The sequence below is a fragment of the Rhinolophus sinicus genome, chromosome 17 (genome assembly GCF_057876585.1).
Source record: "Rhinolophus sinicus isolate RSI-liver-muscle chromosome 17, RSI-T2T, whole genome shotgun sequence".
NCBI classification, from domain to species: domain Eukaryota; kingdom Metazoa; phylum Chordata; class Mammalia; order Chiroptera; family Rhinolophidae; genus Rhinolophus; species Rhinolophus sinicus.
Genome location: NC_142517.1, coordinates 141,675,479 through 141,701,783, shown reverse-complemented (window position 1 = coordinate 141,701,783; position 26,305 = coordinate 141,675,479). Strand labels below are relative to the sequence as shown.

At 34.5% G+C, this 26,305-nt stretch overlaps 1 protein-coding gene across 2 annotated transcripts in view; it reads left to right on the top strand.

Annotated features, from left to right (window-relative positions):
• The window catches only part of ORC4 (origin recognition complex subunit 4), a 69,512-nt gene extending 45,784 nt beyond the window's left edge, over positions 1-23,728 (top strand). For both annotated transcript variants that reach the window (XM_074335999.2, XM_019737417.3), the window contains exons 5-14: positions 1,401-1,476; positions 1,918-2,003; positions 4,523-4,571; positions 6,390-6,541; positions 9,249-9,422; positions 14,681-14,767; positions 18,749-18,857; positions 19,587-19,682; positions 19,777-19,844; positions 23,156-23,728. In XM_074335999.2, the coding sequence (XP_074192100.2) occupies positions 1,401-1,476; positions 1,918-2,003; positions 4,523-4,571; positions 6,390-6,541; positions 9,249-9,422; positions 14,681-14,767; positions 18,749-18,857; positions 19,587-19,682; positions 19,777-19,844; positions 23,156-23,344 (1,086 nt within the window). In that variant the 3' untranslated portion in view covers positions 23,345-23,728. The remainder of the gene's footprint in view (positions 1-1,400; positions 1,477-1,917; positions 2,004-4,522; positions 4,572-6,389; positions 6,542-9,248; positions 9,423-14,680; positions 14,768-18,748; positions 18,858-19,586; positions 19,683-19,776; positions 19,845-23,155) is intronic.
• The last annotated feature ends 2,577 nt before the right edge of the window (positions 23,729-26,305 follow it).

Genomic DNA, 26,305 nt, shown 5'->3' with positions numbered 1-26,305 from the left:
GGATGAACTCTTGTATTAGGGTTCGACTTGATCCAAAGGCAGAGAAGTACCACCTCGTTTGACAGTTCTCTATAAAGAATGTCACTTTTCAGCTGGGCATTTTATGCATGGTATGACAGTTGATATTTTGAGACTGCCTCCTTTAAAGAGGTCCTAGACTACCTGGGTTCTGAGGTACAATTTGTATGCTATCAAAACTGTACAAATAAACCAGGAATAGCCAGTATGTTGGATATCCTGTTGTGAAAACTAATAGTTTAAAATGAGGATATTTGCTTCCTATTGCACAAAGATGTTACAATGACATAGGTAGAGTACTGCAAATACAAATAGTATTTTGGTTTTCAAAATATGTTACCAGTTTTCCCAATGCCTTTGTTGAATAATTCTTTTATTCTCACTTAATTTTGATGTCATCTTTACTAACTTTTTCTTCTTTTTTTTAATATATACATCCTGTTTTCCTGGACCATTTATTTTGTAATAGTCCCCTTGTATTTTAATATTAGAAGGAATAGAGCTTCGTCATTATTCTGTCTTTTAAAAAGCTTTTTTTCTTTTCTTAATTCTATTCATTTACACATTTAAAATGTATGTAATATTACTATGAAGAGATATATATGATACTGCAATGAGTGATGAGATGTCACAAATCAAAAAATATAAAGAATGTAAGTATAGAAACCTGTTATATAAAAATTATTTTAAAAATTATAAAAATGTGAACCTTTATAATTGAACACTTTAAGGTGGTACAATACTTTCTAAGAATATTTTTAATAGTAATGATTATTTTAAGTATATTATTAGTAGTAATAATTTTTTCATTGCAAGCTCTTAAGTTTCTGTAATAAGGATTTTCTCTTTATACCTAAAAACTAACAGAGGGAACATCTCTTTTTCAAGTTAATCTAATGGAATTTCTTACTTTTTTGATTTTCATTTCATGTATTTCATAGAAATTGATATATTGGGGATAGATGTTTTGCAATCATTAGCATTTTTCTGATACATATTTTCAATAGCTTTTAACAGAGTTCAATGATACTTAGTAGAGTGAATGTTAGAGACTTATTATGAACTGACAGAGACATGAAGTTTCTAAGTGTCCATAGTTTTCAGAGAAATTTGAAAACTTGCAGGTTGTTTCTAAACATTCATTAGAAGTTTAGGTAGATGATTGAGAGAGAGTGGCATCAATCCTGGCTGTGGCATCTTAAGAGTGAGACACTAGATGTTCTAGTTTAACCTTTTCTTTGTAGAGCGTCTGCAATTTTATTTTTTAATTTAAAATGGCAACCTGTTTATATTGTTTTCCTATTATTCATAGTTTTAAAAATATGGGCTTATCATCCTTTACCTATTATTAAATATTTTATACATCTTTTAATATTATTTAGATAGTAAACCATGCTTTGAAAGAACTAATGGAAGTACAAGAAGTGAGTGAAAATGTATTACAAGTGCACCTAAATGGTAAGTCTACCATCATTTTGCCATTGGAAATGATACAAAACATTTGAGCTTTTTATATTATGAAACTAAGTTCACTTGTGTATTTTAAGTCTGGATTACTATTTTAAAAACTAGATCCATGTGTAACAGCTTTTACTTTAGCACATCATACACAATATTTTTAGAAAATAAAAAAATAAATAAAGGAGGCACTTAAGAACTTTTGGTTTTTGTCTATTCTTTTTTTTAAAATGACACTAACCCCAAAGGAGATTGTTCTTTGAATCTACCAGTCTTCATTGCTGAGTTTTAAAAAGGAAATAATATAAATTAACAGGCTTTGACTTTTTTCCTCTCAAGTTAAATTTAAAAAACATTAGAAAATTTTCTTGACTGGAAAATAATCTGTACTGTGTCAAATACGTATTTCATTTTAATACTTTTAAATGGACTTTATTTCAGGACTGCTGCAGATCAATGATAAAATTGCCCTAAAGGAAATCACAAGGCAGTTAAATCTGGAAAATGTAGTTGGAGATAAAGTTTTTGCAAGTATCATTTTCTTTCTTTCTTTTATTAAATAGGCTATTCAAAGTAAAGTCTGTATAGCATAACTTTATATTTTTGGAAAACTAGGGAGGGTTCAGAGATTCTAAACTGAAATATGCAAGGTTCTTGTCATAAAAATATATAATGTGCTAGGATGCATTTATTCATCAAATCTTTGGTTTAGATTTTTTTTGAAGCAGATTATACTAGGTATAAAATAACTTTAAAAGTCCAGGTTTATGTAGATAATTGTCTGAGCTTACTTTTTTATTTGTAGGGTAAATATTCTGATTCTCTATCCCTGGAGATAGGTTAATATGTTTTTTAAAATACTGTGCTCTAGGGGTCTGTTTCTAGTCCCCTGAGACTTGGGTAGCGTGAGAGTAGTGGAAGGTGTGCAGAGTTTGCAGCTACAAAGGGTGGGTTTTCGTCTTGACCTGCACCACTGATTACCTGGTGACCATGATGGATGAATACCTCAGATTCCTCATCTGTTAAGTGGGCATAATCTTATTATACTTACTTCATAGATTTATGCTCTAGACAAAAGGAAGCATCAAACATTTATGTTCTGAGAAAAAAATACTCACTGGTAATATACAATATAGATGTCAGTTATCTCTTACTATTAAAATGTTTTCAGAAACTTACCCATACCTCAGTATTGTAACTTGAAAGAAACTCATTAGAAATGTTTTGAAACTTTTAGAAACTTTTTACCTGTCACTTGATTTTTAAGCCTCAAGGGAAGAATGATTAGCTTAATTTTCAGCTGCCTTAATTTTCATGAAGAAGTGACTCACCCTCATACTGCTTGTGCAGTGAAGTGGGTTATATACCTTCCAAGTTCATTTTCTGGTCACTGCTGTCACTGTGATCTGTAAACTGTGTGCTCTCTACTGCAGTGACACCGCTATAGTTGTGTAATCCTCCTAGCATTTAGGAATTTTATTTTTCAATAATTATCTCTAAAAAGTTGAGCCAGCCATGAGTTATTTCACTGTCTGCAGGTCTTTGGAGTACACGTTAAAAATGCCCCTTCTGTAAATCTAGTGTTCTAACTTCTGTTAGAATTTAATGTTGTAGTTGCCTACATGGTATTATATAGGCTTAGTTTGGCTTTTGGTTTCCAATTGATGTAGATTAGTGTAATCTATCATCATTATTGTTACCATAATCGTCAGATATAGAGATTATTAGTTTAACTTCTTTTTTAATTTTTTTTAATTTACTGGGGTGACAATTGTTAGTAAAATTACATAGATTTCAGGTGTACAATTCTGTATTACATCATCTATAAATCCCATTGTGTGTTCACCACCCAGAGTCAGTTCTCCTTCCATCACCATATAGTTTAACTTCTACATTATATAGATTAGGCATCTGAGGCTCTCAGAGCATAAACAGCTTATCTGAAGTCACAAAATGACAAAGGCTGGACATTAAGAACCTAAGTCACTTAACACAGAGCCTTTCTGTTTTACAGCATATTGTATAAGTACATACTTAGAATATGTGCATAACTATTTATATAAGTATATATTTAATGTCAGGTACAACAGTCTTTTAAAAAAACACCCAAAAGATAAGCTGCCTTTGAATAACTTTGACCTGTGAATTCCCAGTAGATTGTTCCTGAGCCTTTGTTAATGGTATGGTAAATATCTCTAGCCCTACCTACCTTGGAAATAGTATTGACTTGCCAACATGCAATCATCACAAAATATGTGGAATCTCTTAAAAGTTTATGCTATCTTCTATCAGTTCTCTCTACTGGGAAACAAACAAATAGGTTTCTTTTCTTCTTTTCATCTCCTCAAATTTAAAGTTAGCTATTTCTTTAAATAAAAAAAAAATCTGAAGTAAAAATGAATGACTAATGAAAAAATATTTTAATGGGGCCTTTATCCACAAGCTGGAACATCTGGATAATGCATCTGCTATGCTACTCTGTTAATTTCCATCTAGAATATTTAAGTTGTGTCCAAAAATGTTTGGCTGTGTTCCAAATAAACATAGCCAAATTTGATATGATAGATACAAAACCCCTAACATGCTCTTGAATAGAGACACATTATTATAGTATCTAATATTTGAGGCATATTCTCCCTTTTACTTTTGCATTTCATTTAAATTCGTGGTCATTTTTTCAGTGGTATAAATTAATCTGAGACTTGCAAGAGCCTGATGTGTTTGAAGATACGAAGTGCAATGGATTTCTAGTTCTCTGACAATAATACAGCAGCTCTTAAGAGCTACATATAAAGTTAATATTTTGATATATTTTTATCCAGAAAATACAAAATTTTGAACGTGACATAATAATGTCATTTTTAGTGCTATGCTTTTATATTTAAATTTTAGATTGTAAGCATAGAGATACTCAGGTGAGAATCTGACCAGTAATTAATTTACTAGAAAAAAATAGATACAGTGTGTCTATATAATGTCTAAGAGTCAGCCAGCCCTTTTATTCTTTATTTCACTTCTAATCGTGGTATCTTTTTTTGTTATACAGGGAAGCTTTGCTGAAAACCTTTCATTTATTCTGGAAGCTTTAAAAAATGGTAAATAGTAATGGTAAATATTTAACAGTATCAAAGATATTTGTTTAGCTTTATTTTTCCCCTAATTATTAAAGTAATAAATACATGCTGTTACAAAAAAAAAAAAACTAATAAAGAAATATAAAAAAGAATAAAATCATGATCACTAATCCCACCACTGTAATAGTGATTATCACAACTAACTTTGGTTTCATATCTCTATTCACCTGCAGTATATCAATGCTATAAATAAATTTTTATAATAAAATCATTTTCCATATTGTATAATCTACATCTTTTCACTTCTGAACAGTATGTTGTGAACATATTTCTGTCAGTAAATAGAGTTGCATTATCATTTTTATGGTTCTCATATATTTTGTTTTATAAATACAAATTTGTAATAGTTTAAAATATGTTTTATTAATCACCAGTCACAGGCTTTTATTTCTGATTTTGTATGATTAGGAGGAAATGCTTAGATAATCATCCAGATATTTCCTCGGGTAAATTTCAATGAGTAGAGTTCTGGATTAAAAGGTACCACATTTAAAAGAATAAATATTACCGAATGACCCTAGAGGGTCCATTTTCTAAACATGTTTAAGAATGTCTTTTTCTTCACAATTTCAAAACATTTATTTTTATAATAGAAAAAATTGCATCTCTTAGTTTGATTTGCATAATTTTGGTAATGATGCTCATCGTTTCCTATTTTTATTGGCCATTGATATTTTCTGGCTTATGTATTTCCTTTTTTTTTTCTTTTGCCTTTTATTGATGTTTATCTTGTATTCTTTTATGGGAATTCTTGCACTTATCCTTCTTTTCTCTTAAATTTGCTTTGGATTTTATGCTGAACAGAAGTTTTAAATTTTTTACATAGTCAAAATTTTTTCTCTCCAGATTTTGAAGATATTCACTTATGTTTTCCTCTAATACATATACTTCTAATTTTTAATTTGTCTGGAATTTATTTTACTAAGGTATAAAGTGGAACTCTAACCTTGAATAAACCACTTTTCCTCATTGATATGTAATGTTACATTTTACCAATACTAAATATCTAAATATGTAAATCTATTTCTAGACTTTTGGGTAGTCCCTATAGTTTTTCTGCCATTTAGGTTGGTGTATATGTTTTATTAAATACTGTTGTAGTAAGTGTACCTTTGTCAGATTTTCTTTTCACTTGTTTATGCAAATATAAAATCTTAAGCCTTTAGGTAATAGTGATTTTTTTTTTTTTTGCTAAAGTAATAGTGATTTTTTTGCTAAGAAAAATGAATCCACAGAGTCATGTTGAACTTTTCCCGATTTTTGAAATACTAAATTTGAGATTAGAAGAAGTTAAAGTGGTTTTGGTTGAACTTCATAGTTAACCATTGTTTATAATTATTTCTATGGAAAGATATACTTCGTATTTCTACTAACTAAACAAGACTCTTCTGAAGCAAAAGTTTTGAGCATAAATTAGTGACTCTTTATATTCAATCCCAACGTGTTTTGCTCTGCGTAGGTGTTAAAAGATCCATATCAATTTTCTGATAATAAAAGAACTATGTTTACATAATTTAAAAAATAATAGTCTCTTAATTTTTCCTTAGTAAACTACTAGAGTCTTGTAATTAGACTGAAATACTTGAAGTTATCTTGTCCAGTGAATAATTTTGTTGTTGAATCAATTTACATGCATTGGTAAATGCCCTACCCAAAGTAAGGTTATCAATACATGTTTGTTGTATTAAGTTTTAAAAACTGAAATGTAATAAATGGTTTGGAAATTTAAGAAAGGTTGATATAATTAATTGTTAATATAAAATTCTTATTTTATCTTAGGTGACAGGACTAGTAGTTGCCCAGTGATCTTCATATTAGATGAATTTGATCTTTTTGCTCATCATAAAAACCAAACACTCCTCTATAATCTTTTTGACATTTCTCAGTCTGCACAGACTCCAATAGCTGTTATTGGTCTTACATGTAGATTGGTAAGTCTTTCTTTCTATTAAAAAATTAATTATATGTGTAATTATTTAGAAAATAAGCTTAATTACTGACATAGTCACTAACGGGGAGGTCACTGTATTAGGCATTTTTTCAAATGTGTTTCGCCAATGCCTGGTGCATTTATCCCACTTTTCAACTCAGGTTGAAGAAAATAAGAAAACAGTTATTACAAAGGCTTATAAACTAATACCTCCGTCCCTCCAGTGCAATCACTGAATAAAAAATGAAGTCAGATTATGCTAATCGATAATTTCTTCATTAGCAAGTAAAGAGAAAGTTACCATATTTTACTGTGTGTAGTGCGCACTTTTTTGCCTAAATTTGTGAGGGAAAACTAAGGATGCGCATTATATATGGGTGATACTAATTCTGTATCTATATAAATGTTTTTAATTCTTTTATTTATGTTTATGAGTTAACAGTGTAACTCTAGAAATAAAGAACAATATCAATATGCAGAGTAATACCCTGGAATACGATAATCAGTTTTGTTGCACTTACAACAAACTTGCAATGATGAAGAGTTCTTGGCCTTCTGTGATGTGTAAATATTGTACATTTGTTACCGGTACATAAAATTTCTTGTACCTCGTATCTGTTCTTGTATTTTGTAATTATTTGTTAATAAACTTGCTTGTACCATAGTATATTAAAAAATAAATACTAAAATTATAATACAAAAAAGTATCTAAATGTAAACAAATTAAAAATTTGATTTAAAAAATTAAAACAAAAGACTTTTTTCCCTGAAAGTTTGTGCCGAAAATGTGGGTGCGCATTATACATGGCAAAATACAGTAAATAATGTTACCACCATTTTATAAAAATCACTAATATTCATAGTTTCTACTTTACATTTAAGAGTCCGTATTTTGAAAATGCTTGGAATCAACTCAAAATGATACTATTTCAACTACATATGTACTTATCTCTGGAAATAAGGCCCATTTACTTATTCTTCTTTCCTACACCTTTCTCTTTTTTCAGAAAATTGAAACTCTTTACAAAGTCATTTTTTAGTAGTTCTATTACTACTGTTTTTCTATGGAGAGTGTTGCTCTCTCCTCCTTCCCCAGTGCTCCACAGCTATGATGTGTGCCTTCAGAATAAGCCTCCCTCATAGAACATCTGGCTGGTTTTTCACATGTCTATTCCTCCTTGAGTAGCCACCTTTCTTCTTTCCAGAAAAAAAAAATCTTCCTTTGGGTAGAAGTCACAGTGGCAAATGTTACTGACCCAGTGAAAGACCAAATAAAGGGTCAGGAGCTCCTTAGCAGTGTTATCAGTGGCTCTTTTTTAGCCTGCTACGTATCATTCTCCAACTACGCAGTTCTTCAAGCCTAGATGTGTCCGTGTTTATAGGGAAAAAGCAAAAGGACAGATGGAGTAGTGGCTTTGCCAGCAAACAGCCTCTTCCCTGTAGAATTCCCGTTTTTACTATTCTCTTTATCCCCACATTGCCAACTTTTGTCATTACTTACACCACTAAATATCATTTACTTTCACCTCTTTCTTTCCATTTCCAAGTTTAGGGTCCTAATTATTGCTTGCATAGAGTGTACTCCCTTTCAGCCACTTACCTATATGAGTGATCTAGAATTGCTCCTTAATAGAAAATAAATGAATAACCTTCCTGTCTCTGAACATAACTTCCTCTCTCAATTCTCTTATACTGGCACTATATTTTTCTTTAAGCTATAAAAACATTTCCCATTTTTCATTCAACTTCCTCCCCTCTAGCCCTAAGCTATTAATCTTTCCTATCTTCCTTCCCAAACTAACCAATAACCCCATTTTGATCACTTGAATTCTTTCTTCTATCTAATTGGTTTCTTAACCTAACTATTATATGAAAATATCTGGGTAGATTTAAAAATCCACATTTCTGGGCCTCACCACAGCCTTTTTTTCTTTTCACTGTTTTATTATAGAAAATTGACATTAAACTTGATTTCTAACTTCTTAAGGGAAAATAGCACAAATACATGTAGTTTCTAAAATATTACCATCCAAAAGCCAAAAAATAGAATAACTTACCATTGTCATGCTGTGTTTCTGCCAGTTTCCTCTTCTTCAGTCTAGCATGGCTTCAGCTTAAATTTGTAGGTAGGTTAGTGAACTGAACTTTTCTCAATTACACATGCCACTTCTTGAGTCTGTTACATAAGACAATGAAGAAGATGTTTAAATTTTCATGAATATAAGTCTTAATACATTTTATTATCTTAATTTTTCATCTGAATTCTTTATAGAATGTACAAAATTCCTTATTAAAACTCTTAATGTTACTACAGCATAAAACTATTCCATGATAGTTACAGTTTTTTTAGCAATCATTGTAAATGTTTGAATGTTAAAGATGAGCTGAGAATATCATAGTAGGCAAAAAGTATGATATCACGAGGCCTATAAATGCTTAAAGAGGATTATTTAAAGTAGCATGTATAACAAAATTTTTTAGAGGCTTAGTTTATTTCCAAGCCATGCTCTCTTCTACTGCCATGTAACCATGAGGAAGATCAAGGAAATAATTTGAGTTTTTAAAGGTTTGCATAAATTCTTTGTAATGCTTTATTGTGTATTACAGGATAAGCATTGTTGATTATAGGTGATAGTTCAAATACTTAAACCTCTAAGATTGTTGTTTTTTTAACACGCACCTTACAGGAATTTCTGTTTGTTTTTAAGGATATTTTGGAACTCTTAGAAAAAAGAGTGAAGTCACGATTTTCTCACCGGCAGATACACTTAATGAATTCATTTGGTTTTCCACAGTTTCTTAAAATATTTAAAGAACAATTATCTCTACCTGCAGAATTTCCAGACAAGCTTTTCGCTGAGAAGTGGAATGAGAATGTTCAGGTAACTTTGAACAAAAGCAATAATGTTAATTTTTGTGCCTTGCTGTACTATTTGAAAGTAATTAAAGCTTACAAATTTTTAAAATTTATAAATTAGCACAAAGCTTCTAATGTTACTCTGGCATGAAAACTGCATTAATACAAATTATGCACTTTTGTGTGTGTGTATTGTCTTTTAAAAGACAGTTGAAATGTTGTAGCTCATAAATTTTTTTCTCTCAAAAGATCTTTACAAGATTTTTGTTGTATTTATGTCTGGTTTATGTTTTAGGTTATTTTGTTAATGTATTTCAATCATAAAAAAAGTATTTTCTTTATTTTACAAGTTTAAAATATATTACTTTTAGTGATTCATACCTACCTATCCAATGTGATTTTTTTTTTTTTTCCTCTAGTGCTCATACAACTTTAGCTTTATCTCATTTGGTCTATTCAGAGGCAGTCCAGGCTGTGGCGCTTCTGGTTATATTAACTACATTAGCAAACCCCATGTCGGAATCTACAGTCACCTTCATATGTTGTTTTAAAGATTTACTAAACCTTGTGGACTCTATACATTTACCTACACTTAAGTTGAACAGCCTAACTTGTATGGGCCATTGTTATATCAACTCAACATACTAGCGGCAATTTATCTTATGCTAACAAGTTTCAGTTGGGAGGGAGAAGAAAAAGGGAGGGAACGTGAGAGAGAGATAGAGGGAGAGAGAAAACCTAACTGAAAAACAATGTTGCAAAATAAGTCCCCATAAATAGAATCTTACAAAAATATGGATCCTGTGAAAATGGAAAATAATATTAAGTCCTTGGTTTTGAAAGATGGGAAAAACTGGTCTCTAATATTAAATAAATAATAATGAGTAAGAATGATTAGATGTATGGATAGAGTGACACAGCCTGTATTTACTGGCTCACGTTAAAGCAATACTGATTTTATTCTTACATGTCAATGCCAAATTAAAAGTAAGAATTTTGCATTAAAGTATCTTACTTTTAAATGATTCTTGTTTTTCCCCATCTTTGTTGAGGTATAATTGACAGATTAAAACTTGTATGTATTTATGGTGTCGTCTTGATGTTTTGGTGTACATATACATTGTGAAATACCACAATCAAGCTATTTAATATATCACCTCACATAGGGATCATGTCTTTTTTTTTAACGTGGTGAGAACGGTTAAGATCTGTCGACCAAACAAGTTTCAAGTGTACAATACAATGTTATTACCCATAGTCACAGTGCTGTACCTGGCAGCTCCGGAACCTACTCATCTTGCAGAATTGAAACTTTAGTCTTGTTCTGATAATAAAATACACTCTGCTTATGTAACCATTATTAATTCTGACACATTCCTTGTTTTAATTAAAAGTTCATTGAACAAAACGTAATCAGTGCATAAGAATACATGGTAAAAGTAGAAGTGTTCCTTATATACAAACTCATCTTTCCTTGTTTTACTTCAGAGTATTTAATTTGGTTTATAGGATTTCAGACCTTATAGACATATTAGTTTTTACATAAAGGGTTCAAATTTTATATATTATTAGTTGTTTTACCTTTTTTACTTTGTTCTGATTGATAATTTCATATTATTTTTCTTAATATCACTATACGGAATTGTATGTTAAATCTGCTGACTTTATCCTTAAAATTCATGATATAATTATCCTTAAAATGCCATGATATAATTAGGTGTGGGTCCTTACTTCCACCCCCTTCCCCAAATTAATCTTGCCTGGGACTCAGATATTTGTTAGCTAGGGCAAGTTTTCTCTGATACTGTATCTAATTACAAGATTCCATTTTTAGGAACACTTTATAGTTGGTGCTCCCACTTTGCCCCTTCCCGTACCTGGGACTAGAGGAGGTCAGAACTCTGGATCTTTGGCTTCTGAATCCACATTTCAGTGCCTCATATTTTCACCTTCTACAGCTCTTGAACTTACTGTTCTTGTTACCACAGTGTGCTTTTCTGTCTTGGAGATTCAAGTGTATTCTTTCCTAGTATTTAAATATCTGCTGTACTGTCCCAGATCTTTTATTTATATCCTTGCTCACTTTCTTTCCTAAGGTGACTCAGGTTTTACTGTGCTGTCATCCATCTTTCTGTCCTTCCCAGAGTTGGGTGGATGTATTAGAGAAGTAGATGGGGAAGCATAACTGGATGACTGAGAAAAGGGTAACCGTGTCATAGTGGAGTGGCTCACCCTTAGGTTTTGGTCCTTGTTTGCTGATCCTGTAGCACGGAGCTTAGGGCCAGATGGTAAGAATGCCTGTGGGCACCATTCTGTCATCTTTTTGACATCTCGCAGTTCTTTTATAAGGTAAAACTCGTACCACTGGAGTGTATATCTCTTAGTTTTAATATTTTCTTCCCCATCCTAGTCATCATTTGACACCTCCCTTTGTTATGCTAATAAATAAACTCCACTTGCACAGTATGTCAGCACCATGGCCAGAGCCCCTGCCCCGTGGGTGGGGGCGGGGTGGGGATTGCACTGAGGGAGCTATCCTTTCCCTCAATGCTGACTATCCAAGAAGTTTTTCTGATTCCAAGGTTAACCCAAAAGCTATGGTACAGATAACAGGTCACCTATGAAATCTCATCCAAGAAATATCTTGAGGATAGTGTTGAGCCTGGACCTCCTGCCGAACTTGAATGTTTTAGCCCTACCCCAAATGAGTCAAATATGCAAGCAGAGGAAACACCATCTCAGCGTGGCAGTATGAGGGAAATCTCTGCAAAAAAAGAACCATAGCTAATTCTCCTCAAAGGAAATCCCCCAAAGTACTATAGCTAAAGTTTAAGGAAGATTTACCTACTGTCTTAAACCTCCCCTGCTTAGCTAACAGAAGGTGAGAAAGTTTAGCAGCAACTGACTAGGAGATTTAGTACATACACTGCTGCCGGGAAGGTATTCCTGGAGCAGCATGAGGCCTGAAGTGCAAGTGTAATCCTGTAACACTGCTTAGAATTTGCCTGTGAAGGAGGCATCAGCCAAACGCTGTGCACTCAGCATAGTAAGAACTTGCTTCTGCGACTGCTGCCCCTGTGCTTATCAGTGAAAAGGAAATGTAACCTGCTTCTCTGAGCAACTGGGGTGGGGGGGCGGGGGGGGAATCTGCCTTATTTCTGGGAATTTCCCCCTTGTTCCTGTATGTGACGTCAGTCAGTCTCTGTCTTATTTCCCTTCCATCATTTCCTGAGCCAACCATAAGGGAGCTTTTAATCCAGAAACATCAGAAGTTCAGTCATGTTTCAAAACCTAAGATCTAATATCTTCAATTACTATCATAATTAGTTAAATATAATAGACATCCAATAAGTGGTTATTGATAATAGCCTTATCCTCAAGTAATTTATAGTGTTTGAATCAAGGTGAAATTAAAAATGTAATGAGTTTTTATTTTTTAATGGCTCCCATACATATCTTGTTGACTTTATTTTAAAGCCGATTGAATAATTATGGGAGCAAGAAGGTGATAGCTTTTAGAAAGAAGGGGAGTTGGATTCAGACATCTAGAAGTGGAGATAAACAGAAAGGCAGTGTAAAGGAGACTAACCCTTTAACACATCTTATTTTTAAAAAAATACTTGTTTAAAAAAGAATTGAATTCTTGCAGAGAAAATTTATTTCATCAATATTTTTGTCCCAGGTAATTTTCTTTGTTTTTCCTAAGTGCTCTGATATAAATACATCAATTTTATAAGTAACTTGCTAAGAGTCAACAATTGCAGAAGCCAGGACTACAACTAATTTCCAAAAGGTTTTTTATTTGAATTACTTGGCTTTACTATTTTATGTTCATTTTGTGTACTCAGAAAGCGTCTTTGACCGTTTATAATAAAAAGATATGTATAGTAACAGCAAGCCCTTTAAAATAGAAAGAGAAGACTAAGAACAATAGCAAGGAAATAAGGATGATAGTATATTTACCGAGAGCATAAAACTGCATTTCATTAGACTAGAACGTATTTCTGAATCTGAGTCTTCTTACAGTGGAAGAAGTAGAGACATGCAGTTTTAGCTCCAGAAAATATAGAAATAATTAGTACTTAGTTTCCTGAGCTTTGGAACTTTTTTTTTTTTTTTTTTTAAGGAATAATCCTTATTCCTTGCAGATGATTTTTTAAAAAATGATGTCAGTCTTCCCCAAGCCATTCGTGGCTCTGCCAACTTTGAATTTACTCTCCTTTCATCTAATCTTTTCTTCATTGCCAAGCGTACCTCTCATTAATCCTGAGTTCTTTCAGATGCTGCTGTTTCAAGGGGCCCTATTGATCTCCGAATTTCCAAAGCCGTTAACTTCTTCTCAAAATATATCTTAATTTCTTTATACAAAGTACTTTACATTTTTGATCACCACTTCCCTCTTGAAGTTTTCTTCCCTCGGTTTCCTTGCTCTCTCTTGTGTTCTCTTCCAGCCTTCTGCATCTTCCTCAGTCTCTTACTTTGCTCCACTTTTCCATCTACTTCTTCAATATTGATAATCCAAGTGCCACTTTCTGACCACCTCTCTGTCTCCACTCCTCCTGGGACATTCTATATCCCATAATATCACCTCGGATTTCTTTTCTTTCCCCTCTCAAACCCTTTCTCCTCCACTTCTTAGCAGTTGATTCTCCATCAGACATATCTTTCATAAATGTCTTAATTCTCTCGTTTTCACACCACTGTATTAATTCAGACCCTCTTTGTGTCTGTAGAGACAATAGTAATTGATTCCAAGCAGGTTTTCCTTCCTGTCTTTCCATGTAATCACTTTGCCAGTAACTGAAACTCAGGATAACGTGACTACTCATCTCCTCAGTATGCCACAGTCTTCCCACATTACTCATGCTATTCCCTATAACCGGAATCTTCTCCTTTTTAACCTATTGACTCATGCAGGTTAAGCATTCTTTGTAATACTTCAACTTGTTTTCCCAACAATAGTAACTCGTATGCTCTGTTGTGTTTTGCGCTGCATTTTGATCATCCCACTAGTATCACTGTACAGATTCCGTTTTTAGACTAGAAATTTTGGGGTAGCAAGAATTATGTTTTATCTTTGTGTCTATTGAATTAATGTAGAGGGATAAGAAGAAAATCAATAGACTGGCAACTTGATTTTGATTTTTGTGTTCTACAAAAAAGACTGGCACCTATTTAATAATAAATAGCATTAATGAGGTACACCAACTATTGAGGCACAAGACTATGTTTAAGTTCTAAACTGCATTATTCCTTATTTCTGTTTTATTTTTTTTCCTCTAGTGCCTCTCAGAAGATAGAAATGTGCGAGAAGTACTACAGAAACATTTCAATGTCAGCAAAAATCTGCGGTCATTACACATGCTATTGGTTTGTATTAGCTTTATTTTTATCATTCATTTTATTTCACCAGATAATTGTTTTGATGGGAATTGTTTAACCCTGTTGGTAAATTTGGGGAGAATTAACATGTTTACTACATTGAGTCTTCCAATCTCTGAATAGGGTACATCTCTCCTTTTCTTTAGTTCTTCTTTGATTTCTTTCATCATCATTTTATAATTTTTATGACACAGATTCTGTTTTTATATGTTTAAAGTGTATACCTAAGTATCTAACTTTTTTGGAGTAGCTGTAAATGGTATTTTGTTTTTAATTTTGATTTCAGCATGCTTATTGTTGGTGTATTGAAACACAATTGATTTTTGTATGTTGATGTGCTCTGCAAGCTTGCTGAGCTCATCTGGGAGTTTATTAGGAATCCCTTGAAATAGTCATATCATCTGCAAATAGTTTTCTTTTTCCATTACAATCTGATACAATCTTTTATTTCTCTTCCTTGTTTTACTGCCATGACTAGAACTTCACCTACCATGTTGAACATAAGTGGTGAGGACGCACATCATTGCCCATTTTTCTATCTTAGGGGGAAAGCATTTACTCTTTTACCATTAAGTATGATGTAAGCTGTAGGTTTTGTATACATGTTATCAAGTTAGGGTAATTCTCATCTGTTCCTAACTTGCTTAGAGTTTGTTACAAATGGGTATTGTATTTTGTCAAATGCTTACTCTGTATCAATGGATATGATCTGTGATTTTATTCGTTAGCTTGTTGATATGTTGCTTGATTTTTGAATGTTGAACCAGCTTTGCTTACCTGGAATAAATCCCACCTGGTTATGGTCTTTCACACAGTAATTACATCTTAATCTTAAACAGTATCAAAGGGGCATTTTATTGTTGTGAAAATTAAAGCTCTTCCTTCACTAAGAGTATTTGATATTAGCTTAGTATTTCCAGGAAATTATCTATGGTAAATACCTTTCAGGGAAAAAAAATACTTGTTTCATGAATTTCTCCTTGGTCACTTTCATTCATAATAATAGGTATCATTTACTGAATAGTACATGAGCCAGGTAATATAGTTCTTTTACCAAAATTATATCTAACCTTTACCATATCCTTTGGTGTTTTTACCCTTATTTTTGAAGAAACTGAGGTTCCTCATTAAATAACTTGCCCTAGGTCACACAGCTAGCAGACTGCTAACCCGACTCAAATCCAAGGCTCTCTGGCTTCAATCTTGTGTCCTACTTTGCTATATGGTTCTGCTGTTTGTTTATAGATTCTCCTTCCCCATTTCTGTTTTTGCTGAGGAAATAGTGTTTTTTTCTCCCTGTATACTTTCTTTTTAGCAGTCTCCCTCCTATCCATCAAAATCACTGCCACTTTCACCAACAGCTGTCTTTATTATAAAAGAATTTTGGGATTAAGAATTTTTAAAGTAGAGTTTTTATTTATATACCAAAATAGACATTATTTACTAACTTATCGTATATAGAGGATACACGCACACACACTTTTCTCATTATTCTGTGACAATCTGTCTCACAATTGTTAACATGAACAACCACTGTTTTTCCAGTATCCTATACTTTTTCTTTGCCCCATGCCCACCCCAGTTTTTAAGCCATTGTTCATTGTTTCTCAGTTTAGTTGTGTAGGGTGCAGCTCCCTGGCCCATGCTGGTATTATGAGCCTTGCACTCTTCCCTCTCCACCCCACGGCTGAGGCAGTCAGTCACTGGTCATTGGTCGGCTGCTTACAGCAGCTCTCCTCGGCTGCTGGCCACTTAACGGCTGCCGGCCAGCGCAGCTGGTAGCACATCAGCACAGAGCAGCCCACGGCAGCCGAGCTCCAGAGAGAGCCGTTGTTCACAGCCTTAGCTGTAGAGGGTGCAGCTCACTGGCCCATGTGGGAATCGAACTGGTGGCTTTCAGCGTTAAGAGTACAGTGCTCCAACCACCTGAGCCACTGGGCTGCCCCCCCCCCCCCCCCGTATCCTATATTTTTATATTTTTAATTCAAGATAATGGTTTGATTTTTTTTTTTTTTTTTTTGGTTTGTCTTAAGAAAAGTTTTGGAATTGGTGGAAATTATAAAGAAGAGGGAAAGACTTAACTAAGATTAAATATAGTTTGGATAATTTTCAACAAAAAATTAGGACTTAAACACACATAGAAAAAAACACCCTCATTAACATATCCAAAAGTAAATTCCAGGTCGATAAACCTAACCATATGTACAAAAACAAAACTTTCAGAAATTTAGAAGAAAATAGAGAGAATATATTTGTAATCTCACGGTAGGGAAAGATTTTAGAGAAGATACACACATGACAAGCCATGAAAGTAAAGAAAAAAATAGATAAAGTTAATTACAGTGAATTTTTAAATGTCTGGGCAAAAGATACCATAGAAAACTGAAGACAGGGAGAGCATATATGCAATGCATGCACTATCCATAATATATAAAGAGCTTCTAATAATCAATAAAGGAATGAACTAAGAATGTGAGCAAGCAATCCACCAATGTGGAATCCCAACATGTTTAACCTCTCCACTAACAGGTTTAAACTTTACATAATTAAACACTACAATAAAACCTTTTTTTTTTTTCCTGCCAGTCTAGTGGGTGTCAAAGTTTATGTCTGATAGTATGGTGTCTGCGACTATAAAATTTATTGCTGCTAATAATGTAAGTAAATATGCAGGGGTATTTTGGAGAAGAATTTGGCAACTTAGGCATCTAGAGAAACTCAGATGCTACAGGAGAGCCTGTACAGCATTGTTTATCGCAGCCTTATTTATAATTGTAAAAAAAAGGAAATAGATGTCCATCAATAAGGGAAAGAATAATTAAATTTGAGTATATGCAAAGGAATACAACAGGAAAAAAATGAATAAACTAGATGTGACACCTTGACATGTATAAATTCTCATAATGTTCAGTGAAGAGAGTTGCAACAGTACAATACCGTACTTACATAAAACTTGAAAATTACTCTGTATTGTCTAGGAATACAGACATATAGAAGAAAGACATGATTTGTGTGTGTGTGTGTAAAAGTAGAGTCCAACTGTGGAAGAGACGGGCTTCAACTGTATAAAATTGCATTTTTTAATACTGAGGAAGTGGTCATGGATATTCATTATATTATTCTCTTGCCTTTTTGTATGTCAAAAATATTTTATTATAAAAGGAGAGAGAAAGGGAAGAAGCTACTGGGTACTCAGTTCCCAGACCATAACTCTTCTGCTCAACTGAGGACCCTGAACCCTGGTTAAAATGGAGGAGAGACTTTCTAGTCTAAATATGTCCCAAATATGACTTAGTATATACTTAAAGAAAATCATTTATTGTTCACCTGGATGTTGTTCATTTTTATTGACTAAATCTGCTAACTCTATTTAAATGTAAATAATCTTTAAGTCCAGGCTTTGTGTTAGTTGTTGGCAAGACATCGAGCTACATGAAATGTGGACTCTGTATTTAGGGAGAATTGTTTCTGGGTGTAATTTTGGTTTTTATCTTTTTCCTTTTTATACAATTGAAACGAAAGTGGCTAGTTTTTCTGTCTGTCACTTACCACTAACCTGGACTTGTTGATTGGGTAGTAGGAAAATTTATACAAGTCACAGAAATGCCTTTTTGGTTTGGTTTGGTCTGGGGCTTTAAATAATATTCTTACTTATTTTTGGTGTCTTCTCCTTGCCCTACTCCTTTTTAAATGTTTTTCTTTCAAGGAGTTATAAATAAAAAAGACACAAGTGAGAAGCAGTAGAGAGAACAGCAAAACTTTTTTTTATGCTTTACATTTATAGAGTTTTATGGTATATGAATTGAAATACTAAATTTTAATAGAGCCAAATATGAGAGAATATTTTCCCAAGCATTAATATTTACTCTCTAATAAGAATAGACTCTCCAAATAAGAAGTTTTATTCAGTAATATCTCCAAATTGCCTAAGTAAATATGTAATTGCTTTTCTGATCCTCTTTTCCCTAGATGCTTGCTTTAAATCGTGTAACAACATCACACCCGTTTATTACTGCGCCAGATCTGATGGAGGCAAACCAGCTTTGTAGCATGGATTCTAAAGCAAATATTCTACATGGTAAGAAACTTAGTTAATAGTTTTGTATAGGTTTAAATTTAAATAATGGAATGCTTTTCACAATTACAGTTAATGTTGTGTATAGTGCTTTATATGCAGACTACTTTTATATCTATTCAGCCTTTAACCTAGCCCTTTGAAAGGTACTGTCGCTTCCATTTAAAGTGACAGAAGATAGACGGCCTCCCTTGCTACATTGGAAATTCAGCTAAGACTGTATATTGCAAGTGCTCTTGTTGCACCAGGTGCTACTGAAAAGTAATGGCTTCCAGCCATTTGGGTTCACTATCCCCTTTGCGAATCTAAGGAAACTTATCTCCAGGAAAAAAAATTTAGATATAATTTCCAGGGATTTAGGGATTCTCTGAATAATCAAGGTCCCTATGTGATTTAAAATTACATAATAATTACAGCAGCTTCAGTGTATGTTTACTGTAGGCCATATGGTTAAGTGCTTGATATTATCTCTCATCTTTATAACATCTCTTGAGTTAAGAAAGATCCTTATTTTGCTGATATGAAAACTAAGCTCAGAGAGGTTGAGTAACTTGCTTACGATTATATAAATAATAGTAAATAAAATACATTTGAACCTGGGATGGTCTTGACCTCCTCCCACCTCTCAAATCCATGATTTTCCACTTGATCATTCTACTTGGTGGACAGTTACTTCAGTCTATGTATCAGTAAGTAAACTACAATTCATAGTTTATTTCCCTTTTACTATAGGTCTGTCAGTCTTGGAAATCTGTCTTATAATAGCAATGAAACATTTAAATGACATCTATGAAGAGGAGCCCTTTAATTTTCAAATGGTCTACAATGGTGAGACGAGACTTTGGTATTTTGGTAGTTTCTTTTTGACTCTTCCCCCACGCTATTTAAAGGTACTAACTTTGTCGTTGCTTTTTCTGTCCAGAGTTTCAGAAGTTTGTTCAAAGGAAGGCCCATTCTGTTTATAATTTTGAGAAACCTGTTGTTATGAAGGTAAGATTCACTGTTATTTTTCTGCAGACAGGTAACTTTTATATCCAACTTGATTGTCCAGTTGAGCCTTGAACAACATAGGTTTGAACTGCACGAGTCCACTTATATGCACATTTCTTTCAATAAATACTGTAAATGTGTTTTCTCTACCTTAAGATTTTCTTAATAACGTTTTCTTTTCTATGGCTTACTTTATTGTAAGACAGAATGCAGTATATAATACATATAACGTACAAAATATGTGTCAATCAACTGTTATTGGTGAAGCTTCCAATCCACAGCAGGCTATTAGTATTAGGTTGGTGCAAAAGTAATTGCGTTTTTTGCAGTTATTTTTAACCTTTTAAACTGCAATTACTTTTGCACCAACGTAATAGTTTTGGGGGAGTCGTTACATGTATAAGGGATTTCTGACTGGGGGTAGGGAGTTGTTGGCACCACTAACCCTCGCGTTGTTCCTGGGTCAACTGTATATATCAGAGTTTCACCTTTATTAATTTTTAAACATTAGATACAGGATATTTTTTTCAAAACAGGCAAATTATCTAACAAAATGTTGAATATGTTGAAACAGCCAGTGTTTTAGTTAGTGGAGGTATACTGCCCTCTACTGTCTATTCCTGGCACTTGCATCGGAAAAGGAATTACAGTCTTATGAAATACGTTGATATAATCCTATCCCTTTACAACCAAGGTTTGCCTTTATAATCTCAGCAGTAATAAGAGACAGAAATGCTGATTGTCATGCAGGGTGGCCTGCGGGGTCTCAGCTCCCGCTCCCCACATAAGAACTCAGGACATGGTGAGGCCAAAAAGAAACACCCACGAAGCCATAGATAGGGGAGTCATACCACTATATTCTCCTTTGTGGCTGGGTTGGAGACACAGGGAGCAAACATCCGCCAGTACCCCAACAAGGGGTCTTCCTGTACCCCAGTCTCTTTGGCGGCCAGGTGGGACACACGAAGCAGGAGCCACACGATCCACAATCCGCCGTCCGCTTCTCTGCCAACCAACCAACGCAGCCACGGCAGTTATATTAGTGGCTAACTGGTTACAGCTGATGGCTAATTAGCCACAGCTGATGGCCATCTACTACCCGAGCCAGCACTTTCCACATGAGGCCGAGAGCCTGGAAACTGCTCTCTGGGGCTCTGTCCCCACAGGGTTGGATGAGGCATGAGTTTTAAAACTTGAGGAACTTCATGCTAGTGTACCATTGTCCACTAGAAATATGTGAGGCACATATAACCAAAAAAAAGGTGACATCTTTAATAATAAATGCTATTTAATCTAATATACCAAAAACATTTTAATCTATAATCAGTATAGAAAATTATTAATGAAGTGTTTTCCTTTATTTTCATTTGTGTTTAGTTTTTGAAATTCAGTGTATGTCTATAACCAAAGCATATCTTAATTCACTAAATATTCATTGGAAATACTTGTTCTTTAGATGCGATACATTTTTTAGCTGAAGTAGATTTTGAAATTGTTCCAAACACTTAAAATTTTCTAATTGAGTCAAGTATCAGTTTTTAAATTAAACGTAATAAAAATTAAATTAAAAATTGAGTCCCACATTTGAAATGCTCAGTCTCCCTGTGTGGCTAGTGGTTACCATTGGCCAGCATGGCTCTAGAGGACTTTATGAGAAGAAACATCTTTCGTTTTTTGTTAAAGCACTGGACCCATATGCCTATTAGCATTCGTTATAGACCCTAGTAGTCAGAATTTTATTTCTTGTAGCAACCAAAAAATGAGAGTACGAGACTGCCATGCAGGGTGGTATGCGGGGTCTCTGGTCCCGCTCCCCACATAAGAACGCAGGACATGATGAGGCCAAAAAGGAACACCCACGGAGCCACAGATAGGGGAGTCATACCATTATATTCTCGCTGGCGGCGTTGGAGACACAGGAAGCAGGAGCCACACACGATGCAGAATCCGCCGTCCACTTCTCTGCCAACCAACCTCACTTGCTAACTGCACTCTGCCTCCCTGCAATCCGTAATCCACACTCCGCGCTTGCTAGCTCGGCCACAGCAGTTATATCAGTGGCTAATGGCTAACCGGTTACAGCTGACAGCCAACTAGCCACAGCTGATGGCCGTTCACCACCCGAGCCAGCACCAGTCCACATGAGGCCGAGAGCCCGGGAAACTGCTCTCTGGGGCTCTGTCCTCACAGAGGCATTACCGGATGGAGAGTATTTAACATGCTTAATGGTTCCCCTCCCCCTTAACGTGCCTGTCTGTCTGACAGTCATACTTTGTGGGAGTTGTGTGAGTGGAAAGGGTTACCTGAACACTTACATTCTTACAAGTTTCTACATTTTATATAAGAGAATTTTTGCTGTCTAGAAATATTTTAAATCTCTTCAATTTTATTCAGCCTGCAGCCTCTGGTATTTCTCGTTTTCAGAAATGAATGGTGTCTGAGCTATTTATTTCTCTTTTCATCAGAATTTTTATGATACGTAAAGAATATATCACAATGATATTTTTCACAATGAGGCTGTAAGATTAGAAAGCTCAGAAATCTATTTCAGTGTGTCGATATTTAATGGTTAGTATAGAATTTAATGATTTTTTTCATACGCTAATAAAACACCTAAATCAATACTCAAGGTTAGAAAAGACCTAATAACGTAATAGAGGTAAAAGGAAGAGGCCAGTCAAGAGCCCTGTTAAGGTGGGGAAGGTGGAAGAGACTTGGACAGGTTGTGGCTGCTTCCGTCAGACTTTTTAGGGAAACAGGAGACTGTCTTCTCCCCTCCTGCCACCATTCTGCTGTCAGTTATTTATAGGATCAGCTGCCCATGGTGCACTCCCAGGTCTTTCCTGCCTCCTTATTTGCAGCTCTATTAAATGTTTACACAGTAAAGCCTTTGCAAAGGTAGAAACAAAACGTAAATGCAAATTTGAGTAACCTAGGTAATGAGTCAAAAAGTACTGGTCTTATAGATCTTAGGTTTTTACAGCGAACTGGAAACCCTTCGTTAACTGAAGCACTAGGAGGAGTTATGATACAGAATGAGATAGGAACCAAATTGTGTTGTGCAGACTGGATCAGACTTGCTGTTCACATTCAGCCGTGTGGCGACAGATAATTGTATATTGACACAACTCTACCTGGTATGTGAAGTTTTATAAGGTTGATGAGAATTGTTTTTGAAGCCTATTGATTTCTATTAAGTTTGTTTCCTGGGATTCTATCCCACAACTGACCAAAACCCTTAACTGTTCCCTGGGTTAATGTTGTTACTTTACTTCCCATATTGAACCTAAACGATTTCTTTCATCTTTCAGGCTTTTGAACATTTACAACAGTTAGAATTAATAAGGCCCGTGGAAAGAACTTCAGCAAACGCACAGAGAGAGTACCAGCTGATGAAACTACTTTTGGATAACACTCAGATTATGAATGCCCTGCAGAAGTACCCCAACTGTCCTACGGATGTGAGGCAGTGGGCAACGTCCTCCCTGAGCTGGTTATGAGTGTAACCACTGGCTTCAGTTACGGAGTGTCAGGCAAACTTCTCTGACCTAAAAGCTATTGTCCTTGAACAAGATATGTTACTGCATTTTCTTACGTTTATAAACATGTATTTTTGTATTTATGGGGGACTGTTACACATGTAGTATTCTTGGCTGTGTCATGCCTTTAAATCATAAGCGGTTACATGATTTATAATTCCAGTAATTTAGACTATGTTGTAGAAGTTCAAAAAAATAAAATGTGACAGTTTTATAGGGATTGAACCATATGCCTATTTAACAGTTGTAAAGGATTTATGTGTTACATTTGAAAAGTTCATTTCAACCCAGCAGCCAGATGTTTTTACAGACCCTAAACAAAACAGTAAAGAAACAGAGGTAAGAGTTGAGGTGTAATGAGTAATCTTTTGGTCCAGTGGAACGTGCTGCTTTTTTTTTTTTCTCTGCACCCATGGAAATTCTGGATTCTATTCCAGACCCAAGTCTTCTAGTTTAAGAGACCAGTTTGGCCAGAAGATGGCCAAAAGTTTGGACATTTTTTCTTCCAGCTTCTAAAAATATGGTACTTACTCCATCTACAGAAGAATCCCTTGAAGGGTTTTTTTAAACGCAGATTCTTGGGCTTTATTTTAGGCCAAAAGCATCAGAATTTGTCTTCAAGAACTTTTAAGAAATTCCTGAAAACCACTCCCACAAATAAAATAGGAAATGTTTTCAGTGTTAACCAAATCTATTATTTGTATCAAAAAGTAAATCCCTAAGAGGAATGTAGAAATTTCAGCTTAAGTATCACATTATAAATTCAGGAGTCCATAAACTGATACAGGTACATGCTTAAAGTGAAATTTAATAAGCATTTATTACATGTTAGTGACTTCATTCAAGATTATTTGATTGCCTGTTTCACGGAAGAAGGTTTATAAAAGACAGTCCCTATCCTTGTGCAGTTTATAATTCTTGTAACTGTCAAAGGCTATATTTATTTACTGTTCTTTACAGATGAGAAAACTAACAGTGGCATTGTCCAGAATCACATAGGTAAAGAATGATTGACAGACCCTGGTTCAACTCAGGTTAGATTGACACCAAAGCCCGTTATTAATACCTGATTCAGTAATGGGTTCCTTACCGTGTGTTTTTTAAAGTATGAGCTAAGAAGTGATTTATGTGGTTTTCAGAAGTATCGGATGTAGAATATATGTACATAAAAGTAGGTCTTCAGTGGTTAAGACGTATTCATTTGCATATGCAGCCTCCCTTCCCTGACCTTTAAGTCTTCAGATCACTGTCATTTACTTTTCAGCAATCTCATAAAACCTCAGGCTTCATACTGGTGTTATGCAACACTCTACAGATTTTTAGGGGATATTTTACTGAAATACTTAGCATGGTAGCATCACTGTTACTAGAAGCAAGGATTAATACTTAGCATAGTAGCATCACTGTTACTAGAAGCAAGGGTTAATGTTGTTACTTTACTTCCCATATTGAACCTAAACGCTTTCTTTCATCTTTCAGGCTAAAATTGAGCTAAAATTGTCCCTTTAAAAATTTTTTCTAAACTATTTTAAGGTACTGACCGTAAAAGCACCTGAGGAGCTGACTTGAGGATTACAAATTGTCATTAAGTTAAGATGCCCTAAAGGCTGAGGGTCCTTATCTGCCTCCCCGGCTACATCTGAGCTTCAGAAGATCCATCAACATCCAGGTTACAGATTAAAAAACTAAGTCGTAAGATGGGTTTTCATTTCCAGTGAAACAGAAAGCAAATTAGAAAAAAAAAAAAAAAGGTTAGCAAAAGGCATGCAAGTCTACATCCCAGTGGCACTTTTTGAGGGGGGGGAGGGATGTGGCTCTTCCCCTTTCCATGCTAATACAAAGAAGCTAAATTTATTTACAAAATTTTTAAACTAACTTCATTTCTTAAATTCTTAAACCATCATCAACAAAAGAATCAAATCTGAAAAGCCCTAGTAAAAAGCATTGGAGAATAATGTAAACGAACATGGCATAAAGGTATCTTTTTCATTTACTAGAGGAGGACTGTAGGCCTCCTGGGATCCTCAGGCTGGAAATGAGGAAGAGTGTTAGAGGCATCAGTGCAGTGTTCACTCATGCGATCCCTCCCTCCGCCCCACTAAAAACAGTATCTTATTTATTTTTTTAAAAACAAACCACCTTTCCAATTCACATGCATGTGAATAGCTCTGAGGAATTAAAACCTGTTGGTCCAGATGTACTATATCATAATGCTATACATACTGAGAATGTGCTATCTGTTAGCTTCCTGAAGAATCCGTGTTTTGCAGAGCACCCTGTGGAAAGCCATTCCTGTACATTCCATGCAGATCCCACCATGGTTTGCATTTTCATTTGGTTTAGAAGGCAATGCAGGTTCTTCCAAACTATCATAACGTAAGTGTTGCCCCTTCCTTCACCTTTACCCTAAAAAAATTGAGAATCCATTGGTGTGAACTGTGACACTCCATGTGACAATGTAGGGCTTTTCCACCTGTTTTCTTTGAAAGGCATGGGTTATACAAAACTCTCACAACATTAAACGTGTAAATGGAAGCTAGTTTCCTTGAGGATCAGTTGATTAGCCTAAGTGAAAATATCAGAATTCTTCATCCAATTGGTAAACGAGTTACAAAACTGGAAATATAGTTTATATTTTTGATGACTATTCCCTAAGCCACAGTTTTCTAGTTCCGTATGAAAAGACAAGGTAGCTGATGCCAGCCAGACGCTGGCTTCCCATGTTGGCAGGACCAACATACCTACTTTAGTGGGACGACAATCTGCTTAGACAACAAAGAAGGGAACTGACAAACTCCCTTCTTTCACCACATCCCCATTTTTGCAAATCTCAACGTGAAAGCCTCACTGTAGATTTCAAAGCTACTACTATTCCCCTCGAGAACTCACACAGCTAAAGAAAAACTGCATATGCAAATCATA